The 27029-nt window shown below is 39.5% G+C and overlaps 1 protein-coding gene across 2 annotated transcripts in view; it reads left to right on the forward strand.

Annotated features, from left to right (window-relative positions):
- Nucleotides 1-24744, forward strand: part of XIAP (X-linked inhibitor of apoptosis) — a 51559-nt gene extending 26815 nt beyond the window's left edge. For both annotated transcript variants that reach the window (XM_040468032.1, XM_040468033.1), the window contains 6 exons: nt 6948-7856; nt 8920-9019; nt 10034-10112; nt 10790-10832; nt 16002-16202; nt 23797-24744. In XM_040468032.1, the coding sequence (XP_040323966.1) occupies nt 6980-7856; nt 8920-9019; nt 10034-10112; nt 10790-10832; nt 16002-16202; nt 23797-23990 (1494 nt within the window). In that variant the 5' untranslated portion in view covers nt 6948-6979 and the 3' untranslated portion in view covers nt 23991-24744. The remainder of the gene's footprint in view (nt 1-6947; nt 7857-8919; nt 9020-10033; nt 10113-10789; nt 10833-16001; nt 16203-23796) is intronic.
- The last annotated feature ends 2285 nt before the right edge of the window (nt 24745-27029 follow it).

Below are 27029 nucleotides of genomic sequence, written 5' to 3' on the forward strand. Positions count from 1 at the left end.
TCCCTCCCTCTCCCTCTCTCCCTCTCTCTCCCTCCCTCCCTCCCTCCCTCTCTCCCTCTCTCTCTCCCCCCCTTCCCCTTCTGCCTCTCTCCCCTGCCGTTTTCTCTCTCTCTCTAAAATAAAATTAAAACTAACAAAAAATTGTAATGGATATTTATAGTAGTTAATTTTCAGTCATCAGAGACCATTTCCTAGTTAGCCATCTTAAATAAATTTGTGCAGAGTCAAAATTACTTTCGTCAGTGTCTGGTACACATATGAAACTGCTTACTTACGTTTTCTAAGATGCTGTGATAACTGAAACTCATGATATTATGGAGTACATTTTTAAAACATTGCCTAAGCAGGGGGTGCCTGCGTGGCTCAGTCGGTTGAGTATCCCACTTCGGCTCAGGTCATGAGCTCACGGTTCGGGAATTTGAGCCCCACGTCAGTCTCTGTGCTGGCAGCTCAGAGCCTGGAGCCTGCTTCGGGTTCTGTGTCTCCCTCTCTCTCTGCTCGCACCCCACTCATGCTCTGTCTGTCTCTCTCAAAAATAAATAAACATTAAAATAAAATGGGCCAACAAAAAAACCTATTATTTATTTAAAAATTGCCTAAGCAGTAATAATTGACTACCAGACAACTTTTTTTTAAACTTCATTTTGACAGAGTGAGAGAGCATGAGTGGGGGAGGGGCAGAGAGAAAGGGAGAGCGAGAATCCCAAGCAGGCTGTGCACTGTCAGCACACAAAGCCCAATGCAGGATTCAATCCCATGAACTGCAAGATCATGACCTAGGCAGAAATCAAGAGATGGCTGCGTAATGGACTGTGCCACCCAGGTATCCCCCAAACAGCTTTTTAAAAAAATTACTGTTAATTTTTGTTTCAAGTAAGGCAATAGAAAGCTCAATGCTTAGGAGCTCTGGGTGGCTCAGTTGGTTAAGTGTCTGACTCTTGATTACGGCTCAGGTCCTGGTCTCATGATTCGTGAGATTGAGCCCCATATTGGGCTCTGCACTGACAGTGTGGAGCCTGCTTGGGATTCTCTCTGTGTCTATGTCTATGTCTATCTCTCTGACCTTGTCCCATTCATTGAGTTCTCTGTCGAAATAAGTAAATAAACTTTAAAAATAAAAGCATTTTTTAGTAAAAAAATAAAAAGAAAGTTTAATACTTAAATACATTTCTGAGTAGTGTTCTGATATTAAATCTCACACGGGGTGCCTGGGTGGCGCAGTCGGTTAAGTGTCCAACTTCAGCCAGGTCACGATCTCACGGTCTGTGAGTTCGAGCCCTGTGTCAGGCTCTGGGCTGATGGCTCGGAGCCTGGAGCCTGTTTCCGATTCTGTGTCTCCCTCTCTCTCTGCCCCTCCCCCGTTCATGCTCTGTCTCTCTCTGTCCCAAAAATAGATAAAAAACGTTGAAAAAAAAAATCTCACAAAAAATACTTCTGCATAGGATTTTTTTTCTATTGCTTGAACATTAGAGGTTTTTTTTTCCCCCAATTAATCAGGACTTTATTTCATCTTTTTTTTTTTTTAACCATCTAGAGAATCTGTCCCTCAGAATGGAGTCATTTGATTCTTCCGTTTTAATAGCATACAAACGTTCTAAAGGCATCCATAGTAGCCCTACCATAGAATTAATAGGGGTTCCTGGATGGCTCAGTCAGTAGAGCACGTGACTCTCGTGATCTTGGGGTCATGAGTTCAAGCCCCACATTGGGCACAGAGATTACTTAATTTAAAAAATAAAAAAATAATAAATAGCTTTTGGGGGAATTATCCGTAAAGTATAGGGGAGTTATGTACTTCATAATATTCTTAATTTCTATATACATGCATACTGTAGTGCTTGTGCACATCGTACAATGATAAATACCAAAGAATTCAGGCAGAGAATGAAAGTTGGCAGCCTTACTCTTAACTGTTCTAAGTGGACGTGTGAGAAATAAATAGCCTAATGAAAATAATATGGATAAACTCTACCTGTCCATGATAAATACAACTTTCTCCCAAAGTGTAGCCAGTGTTCCTGGAACAATCCCACTTAAGAAGATCCAAAATCTTTGTATAAAAAGTGCACAAGTCTGTCTTGTGTATAAAAATCTTTTAACCTATGTGTATCTTATATTCAAAAGAATTCACACTACTTGAGTACATTAAAAGAGTTCCAAAGCACACACCATATGTGTGTGTGTGTGTGTGTGTGTGTACAACAAAAGGAATGTTTTGCAATGTGAAGAAACGAAGAATTAGAGTCTTCTGTATTACCAGAGTCAATGCAGTTATACCTATTTGGAATTAGTTTATAAATAAATAAACTGTAAGATGAATAAACCCCAGTGTTAAAAAAACACAGAATTTCATAATTCAGGAACATAGCTTCAGTGCTTCACAATGTGGAAAGAAGCTAATTGGCTCCTAAAAACAGCCAATTGGTTTGATTTCCTAGAAGTTAGAAAAAAATGCACTTCAGAAGATGATTTACAACAATTCGCAACAGAAGAACGACATTAAGAAAATATTGTGAACGTAAGAATTGAGGTCCTCAGAGTATCAAAAGAGGTAACAATCAGACTTCACGTTAGAATTTAAAGAATGTAATTGAAAGAAAAATTAACTGGGATCTTTGTAACAGGTTAAATATGTAACCACTTCAAATAGAAGTGATTTAGGCCTCTGCCTAGTTCCGAAAATGTATTGTAACATCTAGGTTTCCATATAAAAAAGTAATTTCGTTAGCAAGGATCCCTTTGTTTTAGCCTGAAAATCACCTCTGATGCTCCAAAGTGTATATACTATTACCAAACTAGCATTTAAACAGCATTATCAGGATACATCTCACCTACCATGAACTTAATTTTAAAGTGTACAGTTCAGTGGGTTTTAGTGTATTCGCAGAGTTGTGCAACCGTCACTACAGTCTAATTCAGAATATTTCGTTACTCCAAAAAGAAACCCAGTAACCACGTGTATTTACTCCTCATTCCTCTCCTCCCCCAGCTCTAGCAACCACTAATCTACCTCGTGTTGCTATTTATTTTAGTAACTTTTTTGTTTGAGAAAGTATGTGAGTGGGGGGGGCGGGGCAGAGCCAGAGGCAGAGAGAGAATCTTTAGCAGGCTACATGCTCAGCGTGGAGCTCAACACGGGGCTGGATCTCCTGACCATGAGATCATGACCTGAGCTGAAATCCAGAGTTGGACGTTTAATAACATTATAACATTGTAAACTTGCAACACTGTTCTCATGCCTATTCCAGGTCATTGACTCAGAGGTTTAGAAGTTCTTAAACTAGACAAATTTGCAAGTCCTGTGACAGCTTTCTTTCACATCTTTCCCTCTGTGCCTTCTTACCTTTCTGCTTCCCTAATACAAAGCCTAAGCTCGCTTTCACAAAGAAGCCTTAAATTATCTCCGCATACTTTATTGTATTAAGACCTGTTTACATCCAAAGCCTTTTGGTCACCCTTCTCCAGTATTCATACCCCATTTTCTTCTCTATTCACAATTCCTGTGCTATATATACTCATTTTCTAAATATCATCTCTCCCACCTTCATTCCATTTAAATCCTTCTTTAAAAAAAAAAAAATCCTCTCATCCCTTTCATTTGGTGCCTTCCTCCAAACCCAAGGTTTCTGTCTTTTGTCAGTCATTTTTCTCCCTTTCACTCTTAACCTCTCTAGTAATTCTGCTTTCTCACCCTGCAACAAAAGCTCACACTCTGATAATGTATATGTAGTGCTCAATTGGGTGTTTCTGAATAAATATCTGCTTTTCAAAACAGTGAAATCTAAACTATTAGCATGGAAATAACCCCTGGTAAGATGAGGTCTCCACTTGAAAGCTTCAAACAGATTCTCCTGCTGGTATTGAAAGATGGAGTTTTATCTAATATTATCTGAAATGGGGTGACTACTTGAACCATACAAGATGTCCACTATCTCGAAATGAGAATAGATCCCTGATTTTACATTTCTGTCTGTTTTGATTGACCTGAGAAATAAAACTTACCACCTCAGAGAAGGTAATTTTCCTATGTTTTGGATTATATTGAGCATTAATTCTTCAGGGTCATTATAGACTTAGAAATGTTTTGTCCTGCCTCCTAGTCTATGCCGTTGTGCCTTCCAGTAATGGGAGGAATCTACAAGGCAACCCAATCCATTCTGTACTGCTGTTGATTGTTATAACCGTTCATCCTTGTGTTGATGTTGCACTTCTGGACATTAATGCAGCCTGGAGTTGCTTTAAGTTTTGTTTTGTTTTTGTTTTTTTGTGTGTTTTTTTTTTTTAGCAACCATGTAACGTTGGCTCATATAATGAATTTTTATTTTCTGACATAAGCTCTGTGCCCAACATGGGGCTTGAACTCACGACTCTGAGATCAAGAGTCACATGCTGTACTGACTGAGCCAAACAGGCACCCCTCAAAATGAATTTTTAATTAACTAAAATCCCAAGATTTTAATCTAGAGAGTTGCTTTCACGTGACTTCTTTCCAAACCAAGTTTCCATTTTCCTTTAGCTGTGCAACAGATTTTTAAAGTCAGAATGTAATGTTTAATATCCCTGTTAAATTTCATCTCAGCGTATCAGCCAGCTTTGGTTTCTTTGAATCTTGATTTTTGTCATCCAGCTTATTCTGATTCAACGAGGGGTCTAAAAGCTAGTGTCAAAATGTTTTCAGACATCTGGGAAACAATAATGAAAAATCATGGAGACTATCTTCCAAAAATTGTTCCTTGCAGATATATCTGAGCTCTTGCATATGTAGGAGTTAATACCATTGTAAATTGACAAGGCCAAGAGAGACTGAAGTTTATTGCCAGCCTGCAAGACAGAAGCCTTGTGTTCAACATGACTCTGAGATGATGTTCCGAGACATGTAGTGCCAACATAATGCCAGGGCTGTTAATTCTTCCCAAGAAATCCATTAATGCACATACGTGGTAGAGACAGAATTACCGTGTCCCAGGGCGCCTGGGTGGCTCGGGCAGTTAAATGTCCAACCCTGGATTTCGGCTCAGGTCATGATCTCATGGTTCCGTGAGTTTGAGCCCCGTGTCAGGCTCTGTGCTGACAGCATGGAGCCTGCTTGGGTTTCTCCCTCTCTTTCCTGTCTCTGCCCGCTGCCTTGCACGCGTATGCTCTCTTGCTGTCTGTCAAAATAAATAAACTTAAAAAAAATTACTGTGGGGCGCCTGGGTGGTGCAGTCGGTTAAGCGTCCAACTTCAGCCAGGTCACAATCTCGCGGTCCGGGAGTTCGAGCCCCGCGTCAGGCTCTGGGCTGATGGCTCGGAGCCTGGAGCCTGTAGCCTGTAGCCTGTTTCCGATTCTGTGTCTCCCTCTCTCTCTGCCCCTCCCCCGTTCATGCTCTGTCTCTCTCTGTCGCAAAAATAAATAAATGTTGAAAAAAATTAAAAAAAAAATTACTGTGTCCTTTTTTAAATTTTTTTTTGCCAAGCATATACTGAGCACAGTATTAGGAAGGATGCAAGATTCCGGAGAACCAGGTTTGCTTGGGGCAACCCTGATTTATGCCTGTTGTCCCAGTGTAATTATTAGTAACATCATTTTTCAGTTTCAGAGTGTCCAGGTTTGGAGGCTAAATCATCTGGCCACCCTTCTCATAACCCAGCTAGTTCTTTTTAGAATTTTTTCTGGGTTAAATGTTACACAGCTATAATTTGGCAACTTTAATGAGGCTACACTAGTACTTGTCTTCCATTTGAACAGATTGTTTCTTGACCATGGGAAGTTGATAGCAAAAGTAACTGCAGTTAAGGTCTACACATACTCAGAATCTCTCTGGAGCTGCCCTCTAGAGGGCAGTAATACATACATCTGAAATGATCCAATTCCAACAAAAAATGGACTACGAGAGTCCATTTTCATATGCATGAAAATCAGAAACATTTGATATTCCTTTCTTTAAACTTTTTTTAATGTTTTATTTTTGAGACAGCATGAGCGGGGGAGGGGCAGAGAGAGAGGGAGACACAGAATCCGAAGCAGGCTGCAGGCTGCAGGCTCCAGGCTCTGAGCTGTCAGCACAGAGCCTGACGGAGGGCTTGAACTCATGATCTGTGAGATTATGTCCTGAGCTGGAGTCGGACGCTTAAGTGACTAAGTCATCCAGGCGCCCCTAGAAACATTTGATGCTCCTGAAGGACATATTGGAAGCAATACCGTGCATAAAACTCAGGTATCTTTTGCTCTGCAGGGAAGTAAAGAAATATTAAAAATTAGTTCATTAACATTCTGAACATACACAGTTTTTTTAATTGTTAAAACTGAACTTTGGGGCACCTGGGTGGCGCAGTCGGTTGAGCGTCCTGACTTCAGCCAGGTCACGATCTCGCGGTCCGTGAGTTCGAGCCCTGCGTCAGGCTCTGGGCTGATGGCTCAGAGCCTGGAGCCTGTTTCCGATTCTGTGTCTCCCTCTCTCTCAGCCCCTCCCCCGTTCATGCTCTGTCTCTCCCTGTCCCAAAAATAAATAAACGTTGAAAAAAAAATTTTTTTTTAAAAATAAAATAAAACTGAACTTTGATGCCTTGACTATACAATGATCCATTATAACAATTATGCAGGGAGTTTAAGAATCTGCATATTTTATGCTTTTCTGTTTTTCCTAATTAATGGTTTTACATGGTTAATAATGTTAATATATTCTGCATCACATAGTTTCCATATTTATGCAAAATAAGCAATTAAAAATGAATAGTTCTACCTACTTAAATATTACTTTCCTCTAAAAAACAAAAAATGCAGGTTTTTACTTTGTAACTTGAATCATGTGGTAACGTAGAACTCTAATATTTAGAATTAGAATATTTCTTAGAGATTGTATGATTACTTTTATGTCATCAGTAGTTAGTTTATTAGCTTCTGATATCAAAATTATATTGGCTGCGTCTCACATTTTGGATTTCTTCATGTAATGTTCTCTTTTTAGGAAGGGTGGACAAGTCCTATTTTCAGGAGAAGATGACTTTTAACAGTTTTGAAGCATCTAAACCTTGTGTACCTGCAGATCTCAGTAAGGATGAAGACTTTGTAGAAGAGTTTAATAGATTAAAGACTTTCGCTAATTTTCCAAGTAATAGTCCTGTCTCGGCATCAACGCTGGCACGGGCGGGTTTTCTGTATACCGGCGAAGGAGACACTGTGCGCTGCTTCAGCTGCCACGCAGCAGTAGATAGATGGCAATATGGAGACTCAGCGGTTGGACGACACAGGAAAGTATCCCCAAATTGCAGATTTATCAATGGCTTTTATTTTGAAAATCATGCTGCGCAACCTACAAACCCTGGTATCCAAAATGGTCAGTATAAAGCTGAAAGCTGTCTGGGAAACAGAAATCATTTTGTTGTAGACAGGCCATCTGAGACTCACGCAGACTATCTTTTGAGAACTGGACAGGTCGTAGATATATCAGACACCATATACCCGAGGAACCCCGCCATGTATAGTGAAGAAGCTAGATTAAAGTCATTTCAGAACTGGCCAGACTATGCCCACCTGACCCCAAGAGAGTTAGCTAGCGCTGGACTCTACTACACAGGTATTGAGGATCAAGTGCAGTGCTTTTGTTGTGGCGGAAAACTGAAAAATTGGGAACCTTGCGATCGTGCATGGTCAGAACACAGGCGGCACTTTCCTAATTGCTTCTTTGTTTTGGGCCGGAATGTGAATGTTCGAAGTGAATCTGATGTTGTGAGTTCTGATAGGAATTTCCCAAACTCGACAAATGCTCCAAGAAATCCAGCCATGGCAGATTATGAAGCACGGATCGTTACTTTTGGGACGTGGATGTACTCCGTTAACAAGGAGCAGCTTGCAAGAGCTGGATTTTATGCTTTAGGTAAACGTTATGATAAAATCAGGCTGTTAAATAACTTTCCAACTATCTCAGGGCTCCTAAAAAAGTAAATCGATTGCTGTAGCCCCCTGAACTGGTAAATATTTAGGTGTAGGCTGGCCTGATGGTTTGTATCACTATTAAATCTGTGAACCCTCACGTTGAATCTGCAATGTAAGCACTCCGTTTCTGTGAAAGAGACCGCCATATCGTGAGTTCTCTTCCCCTTCGTGTGATTGTTGTTTGGAGAAGGGTGACCTGCAAAAGATGGTACAAGAATGGGTCTGACAGCAAGGCTGACTGTAACGGAGCGAGCACCTACTCTGTGTGCTCAGTGCATATCTTACGTGCATTCTTTCTACACCCCACAAAAGAGTTAACGTCAAGAGTTTAGTGTGGCCGATATTAAAATTGGTATCTGCCTTTTATGTCTAGACTATATGTTTGAAAGCTGCCCTGTATGATGCCTTATTGCTTCAAATAAGCACTTCTCAAATGGACTATTGTAAACTTGTCAGGAAGGGCCATTAGTGTGATGCCTTCCAGGAACATTCAGTTATACCACGATATATCTGACCCGTTTACTTTAGGATTGAACGGTGCCAAAATACAAACTCTCAGTTATTTCAATATTTTATTTACACAGTATCCTACAGAAACCATGAAGGTTTATTTAGTGTCACGTAGCTATAACCCGTAGAGAAACTTACTAGTAATTTCATTATGCTGAGCTTTACTGTTAAAGTTTCAGTTTGAAGGAGTGTAGTATGGATGGCCCCAAATGACATGTCAGAGAGAAGGTAACAATTGTAATTTTTCACATAAAAATTGGACAGTTTTATTTTTGTCTTCTGTAAAATACCTCAGATTAATTCAGTGAATTTAGTGTCTGTTTCCTCCTCAAACAACCATGTCTATTACTTAGATGTGAATTTGAATGTCTTCTTTGAAGCCGTGAGGCTTTCATGTATTTAGAAATGGTTAATTTCAGCGTTAAAAGGAGTATTTTTGCGTTAGTTTTTAATTGCACAAACACATGTATTTTTTTACTTGTGTCTTTTCTTAGGGGAAGGTGATAAAGTAAAATGCTTTCACTGTGGAGGAGGGCTAACTGATTGGAAGCCCAGTGAAGACCCTTGGGAACAACATGCTAAGTGGTATCCAGGGTAAGGTATTTAAATGCTTATTCAGGAACAGGCAAGTTAGACACTTTGCAGTAGGAAAATCTTGAATAACTTTTCACCTCAACTATTTTTGCCCTCACTATGGCTTGAAATTCACACCAGGTTTATAAAAATGGGGTCACCTACTTTATAGGGGAAAAAAAAGTCCTAAGCCTTCTCTGGTGACCAGAGAAAGCACTCATTGCTGGTATATTGTATCTCTGGCATTCAGATAATTCTGTTTCTAAATGCCAGATTAGGAATATATGGTTTTGTTGTTGTTGGAGCTAGGCTCTTTCGTGATGGGCAGTAGAGCCCTTGCTGTCAAGGAGTTTCCTTAAGAACCCATGACATCCCCTAGTCGATTTTACTCTATCTCAGTGATTCTAACACACACAGTTATTCACATTTGCAGATTTCTGAAATGAGGACACATCTGGAGGTGGGTCATAATTGAATTGGCAGTGGTGGTACTTAAAATAATCGTGCTTCATATAATCAATGGCATCTTAGAATGAGAGTGACATACGCTAAACATCTCTTTTCCATCTTCTTTAAAAATCAAGTACACACGTATGTAAATGATGTGAATTTGTGGCCTGCAAAATAGTACAACGTAAAACTTCAGAGCAGTTGTTTGAAAATAAATCTTAACTTTAAAAAGCCTTAGAAGGAAAGGTTAGAAGCCTAAAGAATTCCTTCAAAATGTACAGTTGGTTAATCCTCTAAATAAAATTTAAGATTAACTGTTTGAAGAAAATTTTTTAAATGTTAAGGTGATAATTTAATAGGTGATATTTTTTGCCTCACTAAGATTAACAAAGTAGCATAACAAAGGGAACACATTTTTTAACCTTAAAATGACAGTTGATAGGGAATTGAATAACATTTTATTTTGCCACTTCTTAGAAATACCAAAAAGCAAGTTAATGGAATTAAGATAATGGAGATTATATCTTTACTTCTACCTTACTAATTTATCAGCTACCAAAGTTTAACCTTCTTTTAATTGTTTAGGTGTAAATATCTGTTAGAAGAGAAGGGACAAGACTATGTAACCAATATTCATTTAACCCATTCACTTGAGGACTCTATGGTAAGTCACATATTGTAGAATATATATTTTTAAATATGTAATTTCTTTTGCAATGATTTCTTGGTGTAAAATTCACCGTATAGTATTTTAAATTAATAGTGTATGGTGAGCTTTAAAGGGGAGATCTTGAAGAATGGCTTGTTATTCTTACTCTGAAGCTGATTTGTGAAAAGAGACTCCCTGTGAGCTGATTGAACTATCACTGTAAGCAGAACTGGGCTTTAAGAACTAAAATACTTAATCCCTCAGCTTTCTGAAATTAGACTTTTGTGTAATGTGTTTTATACTCATAAATAGTTTTAAACTTTTCATAGATGATATTTTAAGTCTCAAAAATGTGTCTAAATTGATGGTGCGGCCTGGGGTGGCCAAGGTATTGGCACCATGAGGGAACAGCCGTGGACTAGAACAGGGGGCTAGAGTTGCCGTTATGGCTCCACCATGAACTCTGTTGCCTCCATCAAGTTGTTTAATCTCCTTGAGTCTCAGGTTCTTGTCTGTAAAGTGAATGGATTGGGTTGAATGATCTTTTAACTTCTAGCTTCATCAGTTTATGCCTCTTGTGAACATTGGAATAAAGCCAATTTATAAATTCATGATTAATGTAACTTTTCAAATTGAGGTAATTGCCTCTACCAAAAAGAATTCTAACTTAAAAATCCGTATTTCTGTTTTAGGTAAGAACTGCTGAAAAAATGCCATCATTAACCAAAAGAATTGGTAAATATGCCTATTAAATATACTTTTAATTTCATTACTGATTTATTTTTTTAGTGTTTATTTTTGAGAGAGAGAGCGAGCGAGAGTGAGTGGGGGGAAGGGGGAGAGAGGGAGACACAGAATTCGAAGCAGGCTCCAGGCTCTAAGCATCTATGCAGAGCTCGATCGACGCAGGGCTTGAACTCATGAACCTCAAGATCATGACATGAGCTAAACTCGGACCCTTAACCGACTGAGCCACCCAGGAGCCCCATCATTGCCAATTTATCATAGTTGTTATTTATAGGTTGGAAATACAAGCTTATTCTTTCAAGGTAATCAGGGTGTGTTTATTTGAGATGACATTGCTATGAATTAAGAATTAGTGAAGTGCCTGTAAATTTAAGTCAGATGTTTAACTATTAAGAACATTCATGTGATTAATATACAGTATATTAATTATACTGGAAAATTAAAAATTATACTAAACCATAAGTTATGTAATTATATATTTTGTTATATTATACTAAAAAATTAAAAATAAAATAAGACTTTAAAAAAGAATATTCATATGGAAGTTGGACAGTTAGCTTTTCCTATTTCAGGAGAAGCAGCTATAGGCTGTCCATTGCCATTTCTGTTAAAATTGCAAAAGGAAGAGTTAAGTGTATTTTTGTCCCTGGTGCTTCTTCAGTTAGCCAGGATCATGAATCCAGTGCTAATGTGCCATCACCACGATCGGCCCTACCTGCTTCCTTATCCCATGCCATCTTTCTGCCTTCCCCAGTTTCTTCACAGAGGGGCACGGTTCGGTTTATCTCCTGTTACCTTGTAGAGAGGTAGAGGTTTTTATCTCAGAGATTATTTTTTTTTTTAACGTTTATTTATTTTTGGGACAGAGAGAGACAGAGCATGAACAGGGGAGGGGCAGAGAGAGAGGGAGACACAGAATCGGAAACAGGCCCCAGGCTCTGAGCCATCAGCCCAGAGCCCGACGCGGGACTCGAACTCACGGACTGTGAGATCGTGACCTGGCTGAAGTCGGACGCTTAACCGACTGCGCCACCCAGGCGCCCCTATCTCAGAGATTATTTACTCATCATAAGCATGTTTGAAAACCAGAAAAATACTATGTTAAGAAAATATGATATTGTTATCCCCACTTTTCAGATGAAGAACAGAGTCAAGGAGGTTAAGTGTCTTGCCCACAGTTACCTTACAAATCGTCAGTGGAACTAGGACTCTAAACGAGGTCTTCTGAAACCTACATCACACTGTAGATCTCATTCTCAACTTAGGCATCATGTTTGGAGAAAGTTTATTGAGAATGCCTGCTGATTCCCCACTCCTTATAGCATCATCTGTTTAGTATCCTAAGGGTTACAAGGCAAGAGAAAACTATATATACTCATGAATATGCTTAAGAAAGAGAGCCATTTTGATAATGTTTGATACAGGTTTTGTAATGAGCATAAAAAATACAGTTTAAGAAATCATTTATTCCAGCCTGTATTTTTCAGATTATCCAGAAACAAAGATTCTATATTATTTCTTGATAATAATCACCTTTACAATGCATACTGTGTTTTTTATGACTAAATGAGACTCTTGCTCTGGTTTATGGTTAATGTTTTTAAATAGAAATGTAATTCATATAGCAAAAATTTCACCCTTATAAACTGTACACTTTAGTGGTTTTTAGTATATTCACAAGGTTGTGGAACCATCACAACCTATTTAATTGCTGCAGGACATTATCGTAACCCCCAAAAGAAACCCTATACCCATTAGCAGTCACTCTCCATTGCTGCCCCTTCACCCTCAAACCCAAACAACTACTAATTTATTTCCATCTCTCTGGATTTACCTATTCTGGACATTTCATATGAATGGAATCATAATATATGGCTTTGAGGTTCATCCACATTTTGGTACTCCTATATGAGTACTTCATTCTTTTTTTATGGTGGAAAAATATCCCTTTGTATGGATAATACCATGAATGTTTACCCATTCATCGGTTGGTAGACATTTGGGTTTCCATTCCTTGGCTTTTAAGAATGATGCTGATGCTGCTATGAACATCTGTGTGCAAATTTCTGTGTAGAAATAGGTTTTGAATTCTCTTGAGTATATATTTAGGGATGGAATTGCTGGGTCATGTAGTAACTCTACATTTAACCTTTTGATAAATGGCCAGTTTTCCAAGGTGGCTGCACCATTTTACATTCCCGCTGGCAGTGCATAAGGGTTCTGGTTTATTTCTCCACATCCTTGTTAATGCTTGTTATTGTATGTTCTTTTATTACAGCCATCCTAGTGGGTTTGTGAAGTGGTATCTTATTGTGCTTTTGATTTGCATTTCCCTGATGGCTAATGATGTTGGGAATCCTTTCATGTGCTTATTGGCCAATTGTAGGTCTTCTTTGAAGAAATGTCTGTTCATTGCCTTTGTCCATTTTTTAAGTTGTCGTATTTATCTTTCTGTTACTGAGTTGTAAGAGTTCTTTACATATTCTAGTTTGTTATATGTAAGCCCCCTGTCAGATATATGATTTGCAAATATTTTCTCTCCTTCTGTGGGTTATCTTTTCACTTTCTAGCTGGTGTCCTTTGAAGCATATACGTTTTTAATTGGGATGAAATCCAGTTGATCTGTTTTTGTTGCTTATGCTTTTATAGTGTTATATGTAAGAAACCATTGCCTAATCCAAGGTCATCTATGTTTTCTTTTAAGAATTTTATGGTTTTAGGGGCATCTGGGGGGTTCAGTGGGTTAAAAAAAAGTCTGACTTCAGCTCATGTCATGATTTCATGGTCTGTGGGTTTGAGCCCCGCATCGGGCTCTGTGCTGACAGCTCAGAGCCTGGAGCCTGCTTCAGATTCTGTGTCTCCCTTTCTCTCTGCCCCTTCCTGCTCGTGTTGTCTGTCTGTCTGTCTGTCTCTCTCTCTCTCAAAAATAAACATTAAAAAACTTTTTATTAAAAAATAAAAAGAATTTTATGGTTTTAGCTTTTACATTCAGGTCTTTGATCCATTTTGAGTTAATTTTTATATATGTGTAAGGTAGGGGTCCTTTTAATTGTTTCTCATATCCTGTTGTCTCTGCCTTTAGTTTTAAGCAAGGTGACCTTGAGATACCTACAGGATATCCAGGTACATGGATATTAAAACCTGGAACTCACCTAAATAAGAGTAAAATTGTGGTAGGGGGAAGCATCCAGAGAGATCATTAAAAAGGGTGCATCGATGAGGGAAGCGGAAGGTGAGCAGAAGGAGCCAACAAAACAAGCTGAAAAAAAAAACAAAACGCGGACAGTAGAACCAGGAAAGAGCGCTGTCCAGCTGATCTCTGGACATCTCCACTTAAAAATCTCAAAAGCAGCTCAAATTCCGCATTTCTAAAAACCACCCTGACCGAATCCAGTCCTGCTCTCCGCCCCCCCAAGTTGGTTAATAGTTCCACAGTTCACAGAGTTGCCCAGTAATTTGAGTCATTTTAAGCTCTTTGCTTTCCTTAATCCCTCTACATTTAATTAACCACCAGGTCTGATGAATTCAACCTTTTTAATATTGTCTAAAATCCACTGATTCTGCCCTAGTTTCTGCCCTTATTTCTCATCCAGATGCATTAGTATTCTCATAAATGGTCTTTTGTCTTCATTATAACCTCCCAACAGAATTTTTCTTTATCAAACAGAAATCTTAAGTTACTTTTACTTCTTTTGTTACTTACCATATAATAGTTCTTAAGGTCAAATCCCTTTCCAGTTTCTCTTTTTAAAAAACATTTATTGAGGGGTGCCTGGGTGGCTCAGTTGGTGAAGCAGCCGAGTCTTGATTTCGGCTCAGATCATAATCTCACAGTTCATGGGTTCGAGCCCCACCTAGGGCTCTGTGCTGACAATGCAGAGCCTGCTTGGGATTCTCTATCTCCCTCTCTCTCTGCCCCTCCCCTGCTCGCTTGCACACATGCTCACTCTCAATATAAATAAACTTAAAAAATTTAAAAATTAAAAACATTTATTGAAGTATAATCTGCATACAATAAAATGCATAAAATAGACCAATCTGAAGTATTCAACTCAGTGAATTTTAATATGCATTTATGTGTAGTCATCAGCCAAATCAAGATAATAAAACATTTCCACCATGCCCGAAACTCATTCAGGCCCCTTCCCAATCAGTATCTACCCCCAAGTTACATTCTGACTTCTATTACCATAGGTTAGATTTGAACATCTTACAAATGTAATCATACAGTGTATTCCTTTGTTACTAGTTCATCATGATGATGACGTTTTGTTCATCTTATCTGTGAGATTCGTCCATATTGTCTGTGGCAGTGGTTTGTTTTTCCTTCTTGCTGTGTAGTATTGGAATATACCACAATTTACTTATCCATTCACCTGATGATAGACATTTGAGTTGTTTCCAGTTTGAGGCTGTTATAAATGACACTGCTGTGAATATTCTTGTGGATGTCTTTGGTGGACCTTTGTACTTATTTTTAATACTCAGGAGTAGAATTGATGAATCAGAGGGTGTAAGTCTCTTTTTTTTTTTTTTTTTTAGCAGTTCCCTATATAACCTGTATTTTACTTTGAGTACCATTAAAGCGAATTTCTGTTCATTTTGTTGCCTTATCTAGTTCACCCCCCTTGGCTACAGAAACTAAGTCTCAGAGATAGGAAACTCACACACATTCAAAGTCACAGACTGGGACTTCCCCGTATTCCCCACAATTTTTCCAAAATAATTGCTAGTGACAAGGGAAAGACATCCACTCTTTAAGTACTTAGGTTAGTTGTTAATGACTACAGCTGATTTGATAAAGTTCTGATTTTCAAAGCACTTAACTTTTTCTTCTCAGTTTTACCTAATTGTTCACTGTTTCTTTAGTCTTTAAATCACCTAATCTCAATTCATAGTGCTACAAAATACATACTGCATTTTCAATTATAACATTCTGAAAGATTCTTCAGTGCTTAAATATTTTAAAATCTTCTTCCCAAAGTAGCTTTGATTTGCTGGTTAGCATTTGGGGTTTTTTTGTTTTTTTTTTTTGAGGAGCGGGGCTTTGCTTGCTGCTTATATGTTTCTTTTTAACTATACTTTGCTGTTGAGTTGTGCTAATGAAAATAATTATTTAAATTCCACGTTCCTTTTTCTCACCAATTTTTATTTCAGATGATGCCATCTTCCAAGATCCTATGGTACAACAAGCTATACGAATGGGATTCAATTTCAGAGACATTAAGAAAGTAATGGAAGAAAAAATTCAGACATCTGGGAGCAACTATAAATCACTTGAGATTCTGGTTACAGACCTAGTGAGTGCTCAGAAAGACAATACACAGGATGAACCAAGCCAGACCTCATTGCAGAAAGGTATGCGTGACTGTTTTTAAAAAGCAAGAAACACCTAACAGCACTTCCTTATGGCCAGCATCTTACATGACTTTGTGGCCCATTCATTTTTTTCCTTCTCACATCCCCCTTAGGATAAACATTTTTAAAAACTTTTTGACAATAAAAAATTCAAAAATACCCAAAAGTGGAGAAAGCCATATAATGAACCCTGACATACCCATCGATCAGATTCAGTAATTGTCAACAGTTTTCCAATCTTGTTTGATTTCTTCCCCAACTTTTATTGTTATGTATTTCAAAGAAAATTCCAGGCATCCCATACACCATTTACCTGTAAATAATATATATCTAACAGATAAGGATTTTTTTTAACATAATCTTAATACCATGTGTTAAGCAGTAACTTAAACTGTGCTCAGGTTAGGCTTGTAGATGGCTGCCTTCTCTGTGTGTCCTCACATGGCCGAGAAAGAGCACTCTGGTCTCTCTTCCTCTTATAGATACACTGAGTCCATGGGAAGTCTGGCTGGCTCAGTCAGTAGAGCATGTGACTCTTGATCTCCAAGTTGTGAGTTTGAGCCCCAGGTTGGGCATAGAGTTTAAGAATAAATACATACAGCGGCACCTGGGCAGATCAGTCAGTTAAGCATCTAACTCTTGATTTCAGCTCAGGTCATGATCTCATGGTTTGTGAGACCGAGCTGTGTCTTGGGATTCTCTCTCTCCCACCCTTTTCTGCCCCTACACTGTTTGTGCACTCTCACTCTCTCTCTCTCAAAATATATGAATAAAACTTAAACAAATACATAGAAAGAAAGGAAGGAAAGAAGGAGAGAGAAAGCAAACTGATTCCATGAGGGGGTCCCACCCTTATGACCTCATCTAAATGTAATTACCTCCCGAAGGGCCACTCTGTGAGTACCATCACGTTGGGAGTTTGGGGCTTCAAAATACGAATTTTGGGGAGATACATTATTCCATAACATACTGTTACCCCATTTAAAAAATTACTAGTACTTCTATAATATCATCTGAAAATCAGTTGGTTTTAATTTTCCCCCTTGTCTTAAAACATTTTTAACAGTTTATTTCTTCTAATTGGGATCCAAGTAAGAGCCACTGATTTATTCATTTTAAGTGTGGGGGCACCTGGGTGACTCAGTTGATTAAATGCCCGACTCTTGATTTTGGTTCAGATAATGATCTCATGGTTCATGAGATCGAGCCCTGCTGACAGCATGGAGCCTACTTGGGATTCCCTCTCGTGTGCTGTCTCTTGCGCACTCTTTCAAAATAAATACTTAAAAATTTTAGAGTGTGGGTTTGTGTTTTAGTTTAGATAAAGAACAAGAAAGGCTTTTATTGGGGCGCCTGGGTGGCTCAGTCGGTTAAGCGTCCAGCTTCGGCTCAGGTCATGATCTCACAGTTCATGAGTTTGAGCCTCGCGTCAGGCTCTGTGCTGACAGCTTGGAGCCTGGAACCTGCTTCGGGTTCCGTGTCTGCCCCTGTCTCTGCCCCTCCCATGCTCATGCTCTGTCTCTCTGTATCTCTCAATAATGAGTAAATGTTGAAAATAAATTTTTAAAAAAAGGCTTTTATCACTGTGTATAGAATCTGTAAGTTTTGTAGTTGAAATGGATTTTGAATGTTCTGCAACTTTTCATGTGGTGTGAACATATAAAAGTGCTATATTACTAAATAGAGCTTGAATGAGTGGCACTCTAACACTGTAAATCATATATTGGGGCGCCTGGGTGGCTCAGTCAGTTAAGCATCTGACTTTGGCTCAGGTCATGATCTCACTGTTTGTGGGTTCAAGCCCCACATTGGGCTCTGAGCTGTCAGCTGGAGCCTACTTTAGATTCTGTCTCCCTCTCTCTGTCCCTCCCCAACTCACACTCTGTTTTTCACAAGTAAATAAAAACATTAATTAAAGTAGGCTCCACACCCATCATGGGGCTTAGACTCAAGAACCCTGACATCAAGAGTGACATTGTCTACCAACTGAGCCAGCCAGGCATCCCTAGAAAGTGTATTAAATAATGTGCAAGAGAATCATATGAACTCCCTTTAGGAAAAAAAAATTAAAAATACAGGTTCCTTCTTTAAGGATGATAGCTACTCTAGTGTTTGACAGCAACATTGAAGGTTAAAAGGTTTCAAATTGTGAATACATTTTGGGTACTGAGTTACGTTGTGATAATCACTGGTCTCTGAGGGGTGCCTGGGTGGCTCAGTTTGTTGAGTGTCCGACTCTTGATCCCAGGGTCGTGGGATCAAGCCCCGCATTGGGCTCTTCGCTGAGTGTGGAGCCTACTTGGGACTATCTCTCTCCCTCTAAAAAATAAAAAAATAATAATAATCTTTGTTCTCTGAGCTGTTAACCACCTCTTCCAAAGGTTGAAAATTCTCCCAGTGCTAATAAACCTTAAAGTTTACTAATTTTTTTTTTTTTACATTAATGACCCTTTTAGGGTGCCTGGCTGACTTAGTTGGAAGAACATGTAACTCTTGATCTCAGAGTTCTGAGTTCAAGCCCCATTTTGGGTGTGGAGCTTACTTAAAAAAATAGACCCTTTTGATCTTTAAGTTATTTCAAATGCTTCTAAAACATTATTCAGATAATTACCTCAGTCAAAAACCAGTATGATTTTAATGGCTTTTAAAATTAGATCAGTTGATATAAAACATGCAGCAGAAAGCTTACCACCCTTTTCCTAACGATGCGTTTATTTAAAACCTGTAATAGCTCCACTTGTCTTGGAGATGGTAAAATGGACCACTGACTCAGTCATCTTTCTACTGCAATAGAAATTCAAGTGATTGTATCATTTTTCCTTGCGTCTTAACCATAACTCAAGTTTGACAGTTGAAGTGTTAGCTTTTACACCTGAAGGCATTGAATGCAACAGAATGAGTTAGTGGGGTGTAGCAGTGGGGGGCAGGGACAGAGTGCACTGGGGAGTGTCTGTTTTCTAGCCAGCAGGAGGCCTTGGCGGCTCCTATAATCACTGAGACCACAGCAAGCTCGGATGGTGTGGGAAGCAGGGTCTGAGCAAAGGGCAGCTCTTAGAGGCAGGAATTGACCTCTCCTTAGTCTCACTAAATTGTGAGGCAGGGTCACTGATACAGGCTGTCTTCTCACACTAGGGCTGCTGCATATTCCTCTTCTCAAAGCCTGAGGAGGAAAGACTGGCGCTAGGAATCTTTATACAAAATAGAAGGCAGGTCTAATTGAAGTCGAGCAGGTGGAAGTTATTAGAAAAACTACACTGTATTGCTTACCGAGAAATCCTGCATCCAGTGCTAGCTTTTATCCCAATGGCTGTGTGACAGAGAATGTCCTAGTAAATGGTCTTCTAAAAATAGTACCAAATAGTATCTTTCATTCTTTCTTTTTCAAGATTACATAGTGTGCTGTAAAGCCCTTTACTTCTAAAGTGCTTATTTTAACCTTTATGTATGTATTACTGTATATAAAAATCAACTACCATACATATTTCTTATCAACCTGTCCACATGGATCTGCTCTGATAGTAACATGAGTAACATCAGTTTATTCTAGAAATGGGTTTTTTTAAGTTTTTATTTTTTTTTTCTAAGTAATCTCTCTACCCAGCATGGGGCTCAAACTGCCAACCCCGAAATCAAGAGTTGCTCCACCGACTCAGTCAGCCAGGTGCCCCATATTCTAGAAAGTTTTAAATAATGTAGTAAAAATAATAGCAAATACCATCCAAAGTTATCTAGGTCTTGCCTTCATAGTTCACGTGCCAGGAACCTCCTGACCTAGAAGAAAGCCTTGTAGAAAGTTGAAGGGGAAAGGCACGAAGTGAAGGATGTAGAATCCGATATTGGCCTTAAGGCTTGAATGAACTATAGTTTTCAGAGGTAAACTATTGGTCTGAGGGGGTAAAACCATCTGAGTTAAGTGGCTGTACATAAGGCCAAAACGAGGTACAGAAGGTTGATGATAACAGTGGTTGGTAGGCCTCACATTTCATTTTCCTGTGGTCTGTAAAATGGAATCACAAACCATCAGAGCCAGAATGAACCTGAAAGATCATATAATAACTTTCATCGCTTCAGTGAGAAAACTGAAGCTAGTTATGCTGTTGCCCAGCGTCATTCAGATAGCTGGGAATAAAACTCAGGTTTCCTTATTTTTTTTAAGAGAGAGAGAGCAAGGGGTACTGAGGATCTGAAGTGGGCTCTGTGCTGACAGCAGAGAGCCAGCCCTATGCGGGCTCTGACTCGTGAACCCAGAGGTCAGGTCATGACCTGAGCCAGAGTCTGCCGCTTAGCTGACTGAGCCACCCAGGCGCCCCCAGCGTTCCTTAAAAAAATTTTTTATGGAGCATTTGGGTGGCTTAGTTAAGCCTCCAACTTTTGCTTTCGGCTAAAGTCATGATCTCACAGTCAATAGATCGAGCCCCACGTCACACTTGGTGAGGAGTACAGAATCTGCTTGAGATCCTCTCTCTCTCTCTCTCTCTCTCTCTCTCTCTCTCTTTCTGCCCATCCCCCACTTGTGCTCATGTACTCCCCTCTAAATAAATAAACTTAAAAAAGTATAAGGTTTTTTTTTTTTTTAATTTTTTTTTTGAACGTTTATTTATTTTTGGGACAGAGAGAGACAGAGCATGAACGGGGGAGGGGCAGAGAGAGAGGGAGACACAGAATCGGAAACAGGCTCCAGGCTCCGAGCCATCAGCCCAGAGCCCGACGCGGGGCTCGAACTCGCGGACCGCGAGATCGTGACCTGGCTGAAGTCGGACGCTTAACCAACTGCGCCACCCAGGCGCCCCAAAAAAAAGTATAAGGTTTTAAGTATACAGTTCAGTAGTGTTGAGTACATTGACATTGTGCACCCACTCTCCATAGCTCTTCTTATCTACACAACCGAAACTCTGTCCCCGTTAAACACCTCCCCATCCCTTCTCACCCTTAAATCCATCTTGTGAACTCCTCCTTCCCAGCTCCACTGAGAGGTCATTCTTTCAGGCTTACCCCCATACCCAGAGTAGCGTTCTGAAGCTCCCTCTTCTCGATTTTACCTGCTATTAGAGCATTTGTAACATTGTTTTCTGTCCTGCCCATTAGATTAAGCTTTTTGAGGACAGGCACTTGATCTTATCTCTGATGCATTCTATGTTTGAGCATAGGTTTGATTATGCCCTCTAGGTTGCTTTTTAAGAAGAAAGAGATTTAAAAAAAGAAGGAGAAAGAGATTAAATTAAATAATACTTTCCCTCCACCCCTAGTCAGGCATACCTCTCCAAAGCGCAAATCTCCTCCTATCTCTCTCCTCCTGGCTCCCAGCGTCCTCAGGAACAAGTCCAAACTCCTTTACATGGGTGGCCAAATCTTTCTTTTTAATGTTTATTTATTTTGAGAGAGAGAGCATGAGCAGGGGATGGGCAGAGAGAGAGAGAGAGAGAAAGAGAGAATCCCAGGCAGGGTCTGCACGGTCAGCGCAGAGTCTGATACGAGGCTCGAACTCCAGAACTGTGAGGTCATGACCTGAGTCGAGGTCAAGAGTTGGACGCCTAACCAACTGAGCGGCCCAGGCGCCCCATGGGTTTCCAAATCTCCATGACTGGGCCCCTGTTAACCTTCTATAGCCTCTTGTCATGCTGTTTCCCTGTGACTCTCTTCCCAAGCCTTACCCGTGTACTTGCACGTCTGGTTCCGTCCCTCCTCCTGGAGCCAGCTTATGCCATTTCCCCTGCCTAGACACTCTTCTCCCACCGCCTCCATCCCCCAGGGCCTTCTCTCTCTCTCCTTCCTAGTTAACTCCTCATCCTTTAGGACCCAGTTTAAGTATCATTTCCTCCAGGAGGCCTTCCATTTATGTGTGTGCACACACTCCAGCACACGCTCGCACCTTTCCTGTGTTCTTGATAACACATTGTAATTGCCTTTATCCTTACGCTCTCTTATAATTTCCTGTCTACTTGTGTTTCTTGTCTATGAACGATTAGGGGCCTGGGGTCTAGATATGTTAATTATTGTATCTCTAGTCCCTAGAACCTAGTTAAGTGTTGAGTAAATACTTATTGAATGAAACTCAACCACTGTTTCCCAGACTTGTTTTCAAAATAGTATTCCCCAGCATGTTAAAAGGAATGTGGTGACAAAGGAGCTCTGTAGTTAAATAGGGACATGCATTGTGATTTTCTAAGAGGGACATATACTGTGTTGTACTGTCCTGTACTTCATAGCAGTGGTTCCCAATCGCCAGTGTGTGCAAGCCCAGAAATTGTTGTTGTATAAAACCGTATCTGTTTCTTTTTGCATACTTTAATTTCAGAACAAAATAAAAAATAAAACCAACCCTAGAAATTTTAGATTTAGTGAATGGAGCCTAGCAGTCTAGTGTTTAAAAATGCCCTGGGGCGCCTGGGTGGCTCAGTCAGTTAAGTGTCAGACTCTTGATTTCTGCTCAGGTCATAATTTCACGGTTCAGTGGGATCGAGCCCCACGTCTGGCTCTGCACTGATGGCACGGGGCCCGCTTGGGATTCTCTCTCCCTCCCTCCCTCTCTGCTCTTCCCCTGCTCAAGCTTTCTCTCTCTTTCAAAATAGAAGAAACATTTTTTAAAAATGCCCCAAGTGATTCTCATGTGAGGCCAGATTTGGAAACCACACGTATACAAAGATTGTTAAAATACATAATGCCTTTGGAATAGTATCTAGCACATAGTAATAAGTACTGTATTATTGTTAACTGCTGCCATCATTGAGGTTGTGGTCATTACAGTTACTATGGCCACAAAACACATTTTTGTAACATATTTAACATTTCACAAAACCTAGTTTGGGAAAAGCTGAATTAAGCAAGTACCTTAGTGCCACCTGTGTGCTGATATCACCCAGATCTCTGTCTCTAGCCCTGACTTCAGACCTCAAAACATGGCTGTCCAGTGACATTTTATGTACGGATGCCCTGCAGACATCTCAAAAATAACCTGAAAAATGCCAAGCCAGTACCTCCTTCTAGATTTCCTTTTGGCATTCCCATCCCCTTGCCAGCCACACTAGAAGTCTTACAATCAACCCGTTTCATATTTTTTCTCCCCCCCCTCCCCCCCCCGCCCAGCCATCTAGTCAATCACCAAATCCTCCTAGTCTCACTTCAGAAGTGTCCCTCAGACCCATCCATCCACTTCCGCTTCCGGGGTGAGCCATAGCCTTTCCATGTGTCCCTTCTTTTACTTCACCCTCGCTTCTCTGCCGGGCAAGTCGCCGGCCATGTGTAAATGTCACTCTTCCACATCACCCAGGTCCCCACCGCGCAGCCACCAGCCCAGGAAGCCCTCCCCGGTGCATCTGAACAGAAGAACTTGGCCTCTCATCTTGTCCCAGAGTCCTTTATACATAGTTTATTATAGCACTTATCACTCTGTACTTTGTGCTTCCCTGCACAGCCTCCGCTCCCGTCCTTCTCTCCCCCGGCACACCAGCTACTCAGGAACAGGTGTCCCACGTGAGTCTTCCTGTCTCCCAGCACCTGATTGGTGCCTGGCACGTAGTAGGGGTTCACGTTGTTTCAGTCAATGTCGGCAGCTAAGGAAGTCTAAAATTAACCCATTTCTTTTCTCTTTGTGCAGAGATTAGTGCCGAAGAGCAGCTAAGGCTCCTGCAAGAGGAGAAGCTTTGCAAAATCTGTATGGATAGAAATATTGCTGTGGTTTTTATTCCTTGTGGACATCTGGTCACTTGTAAACAATGTGCTGAAGCAGTTGACAAATGTCCCATGTGCTACACAATCATTACTTTCAAGCAAAAAATTTTTATGTCTTAATCTAACTCTACAGTTAGGCGCATTATGTTCTTCTCATTACCCTGATTGAGTGTGTGATGTGAACCGACTTTAAGTAATCAGCATTGAATGCCATTAACATTTGCTACCAAGTAGACAAAATGTAAAGTACGCTGCTCTAGTTTGTAATCTAAAATATGAATTTCTGGATTGGATTTGGGGGAGATATTAGCTATGTTATATATCTTATTTTTTTTACTGTTATTTAATTGAAAGCTAGGCTAAGCATCATATTGTAACTGACTGCAGTGTGTATTTGTAGTACACTAACTTGGTTTCTAAGTGTAAGTGAATTAATCAACTGAATTTCTCATTCTTTTCATATAGGCTTAACAAATGGAGCATTCTGTGTAAACGTGGAGATTAGAGTTAATCTCCCCAATCACATAATTTGTTTTGTGTGAAAAAGGAATGAACTGTTCCACACTGGTGGAAAGATAGAGATTATTTTTAGACGTTTGTCTTTGTGTTTTAGGATTCTGTCCATTCTCTTTTAAAATTACACACACGTGCTTGGGTGGGTGATTTTAAAAAATGATTTTGCCATTGTCAAAAGGGTATTTAAGGATAGAATAGCATGTAGCCAACACGTACTGACATGGAAAGATGTCAGAGCTACATTAAGTGTAAAAGGAAGTGGCAAAACACTATGTATAGAATGAGCCAGATGAAAGTGTGTGTGTTTTGTATTTGTATAGAACAAAAGATTTGAAAAGATGATGCATCAAATTGTTAATTGTGGTTTCTCTTGATGGGAAGGGGTGGGTGGGGCGGGGGTGGTTTGCAGGGGCCTTTCACTTTCTTTTTTTTTTTTTTTTTTTTTTCATTTTGTTCTGTTTGAATTTTTTATAAGTATGTATTACTTTTGTAATCAGAATTTTTAGAAAGTATTTTACTGATTTAAAGGCTTAGGCATGTTCAAACGCCTGCAAAACTACTTATTGCTCAGCTTTAGTTTTTCTAATCCAGGAAGGCAGAGCAGTTAACCTTTTTGGTGCCAATGTGAAATTTAAATGTTTTTATGTTTTTTCCTGCTTTGTGGATGAAAAATATTTCTGAGTGGTAGTTTTCTGACAGGTAGACCATGTCTTCTTCTCTTGTTTCAAAATAAATATTCCTGATTTTGTAAAATGAAATAAATATAAAATATGTCTCAGATCTTCCAATTAATTAGTAAGGATTCAGCCTTAATCCTTGCTAGTTTAAGCCTGCCTAAGTCACTTTACTAAAAGATCTTTGTTAACCCAGTATTTTAAACATCTGTCAGCTTATGTAGGAAAAAGTAGACGCATGTTTGTACACTGCTTGTAGTTAGAGTGACAGCTTTCTGTGTTGAGGTTCCCATATCGTCTTGTATCTTAAAGTTTCATGTGCGTTTTTACTGTTAGGATAATTAAGATGTATATAGGACAAAATGTCAAGTCTTGACCTAATTGTTTTCTTGATTAGTAATAGTAGTGGATACTTCTGAAATGTTCTCTCAAGATCCTTAAAATCTCTTGGAAATTGTACAATATTGACAGGAAGCGAGAATACTTGCTTAAATCTTAAAATAAAACTTGAATAGGAGTCAATATAGATAAAAAATGGAAGTTTAACAGTGCTTCCTAGAAGACCCAGGGTTTTCTTAATAGGATTCTTAAACTGACCTGTCACAGAGGTGAGTGAGGCATTTTACTGCAGAGAAACATTTGAGAGTGAAATTTCAAAGTTCTGTTTTCATTGTATATTCTAAGAGAAAGAGTACCGTCATGTTCTCCTAACCTCTGTCGATGACAATTTTCAGTGATACTCATTTAAGGCATTGCGAATTTCAGTGAGAACTTTTTAAGTTAAATACTGACTGCCCTGTTCTTGTTCCGTTGTGTAAGTTCCCACTTCTTTACCTTCTGCACATCCTCTCAGGTGTAGTTATATACTCATTAAGTTAAATTTTACATATGTAGTCTAAGCTTGGGATTTAAATGATAAGGGGAGAAAAGTGTTAACGTGTTTTAAATGCATTTTCCAGAACGTGTCAGCTCCGAGGCAGGTAGTTAGTTCAATCTAGTTGTTGGCCAAGGACTGAATTGTTTTAACATAAGGCTTTTCCTGTTCTGGGAGCCTCAGTTCATTTAAAACTCTTCTTTTTAAAACTTGTATGTTTAGAGTTAAGAAAGACCTTTTTTTTCTCCCCGTGAGCTGTGAAATGTAATGCATGAAGCTGATGTGGCTAACAAGTTTATTTTAAGAATTGTTTAGAAATGCTGTTGCTTCAGACCCTGAAATCACTCCACACTCCAACTTCTAATCAAATTTTTTTAAAGACTTACCGATGTTTGTGTTCTCACTATAAAAAGCACTGGATCCTTTCCATCCGGTTGTGCAAAAAAAATGATCACTCGCAAGGTCACAAATACAACCAGATCCAAATCTGTGCCTCCCCTTTCCCAAAATAGGTGTCCATATCTACATGTAGACATTCCTTTTCTGCTCTAGAGTCCACGCTAAAGATTAAGAAGTCACCACCTATTTTACTACATTTCAGTCACGTGAAGAGTCAAGTTGTTCCGTGATAAGTAGTTCTCTTTATTCGTAATAATTTGGTGTGCTGATCAAAAGCCTTGTTTCAATTTTTGAAAAATGGGTTTAATGTTTATAAAGTAAACTCCCAGTTTCTTAATTAATGGTTTTGTATTGCCTTCACTGCTAAATTTGGATTTTTGGGGTTTGTTTTCCCTTTTGACTAGGGGCTGAGGTGGGGTAGGGTGGGTGTAATGGGTGTGTATAATATGATTTGGCCCTGCATGTTATGATCTTGTTTTTGTTGTTACATTATTTAAATCTTGGTGGTTCTGTTCCCATTTTCATTCTAGTGGATAAAATTGGAATTTTGAGCTCTCTGAATGGAGACTGCCATCACGCCATTAGTTGCATGTGTGGGACTCCTTAGGCCCAAATCATCGATTTGTGTCCTGATTACCCAGGTGCTGAATAGGAGGGGGAAGGGGTGGAGGAACGGGAGAGCTAGGGTAGGCTTTT

This window comes from Herpailurus yagouaroundi, unplaced genomic scaffold, assembly GCF_014898765.1.
Source record: "Herpailurus yagouaroundi ecotype Mexico unplaced genomic scaffold, PumYag 67641, whole genome shotgun sequence".
NCBI lineage: Eukaryota > Metazoa > Chordata > Mammalia > Carnivora > Felidae > Herpailurus > Herpailurus yagouaroundi.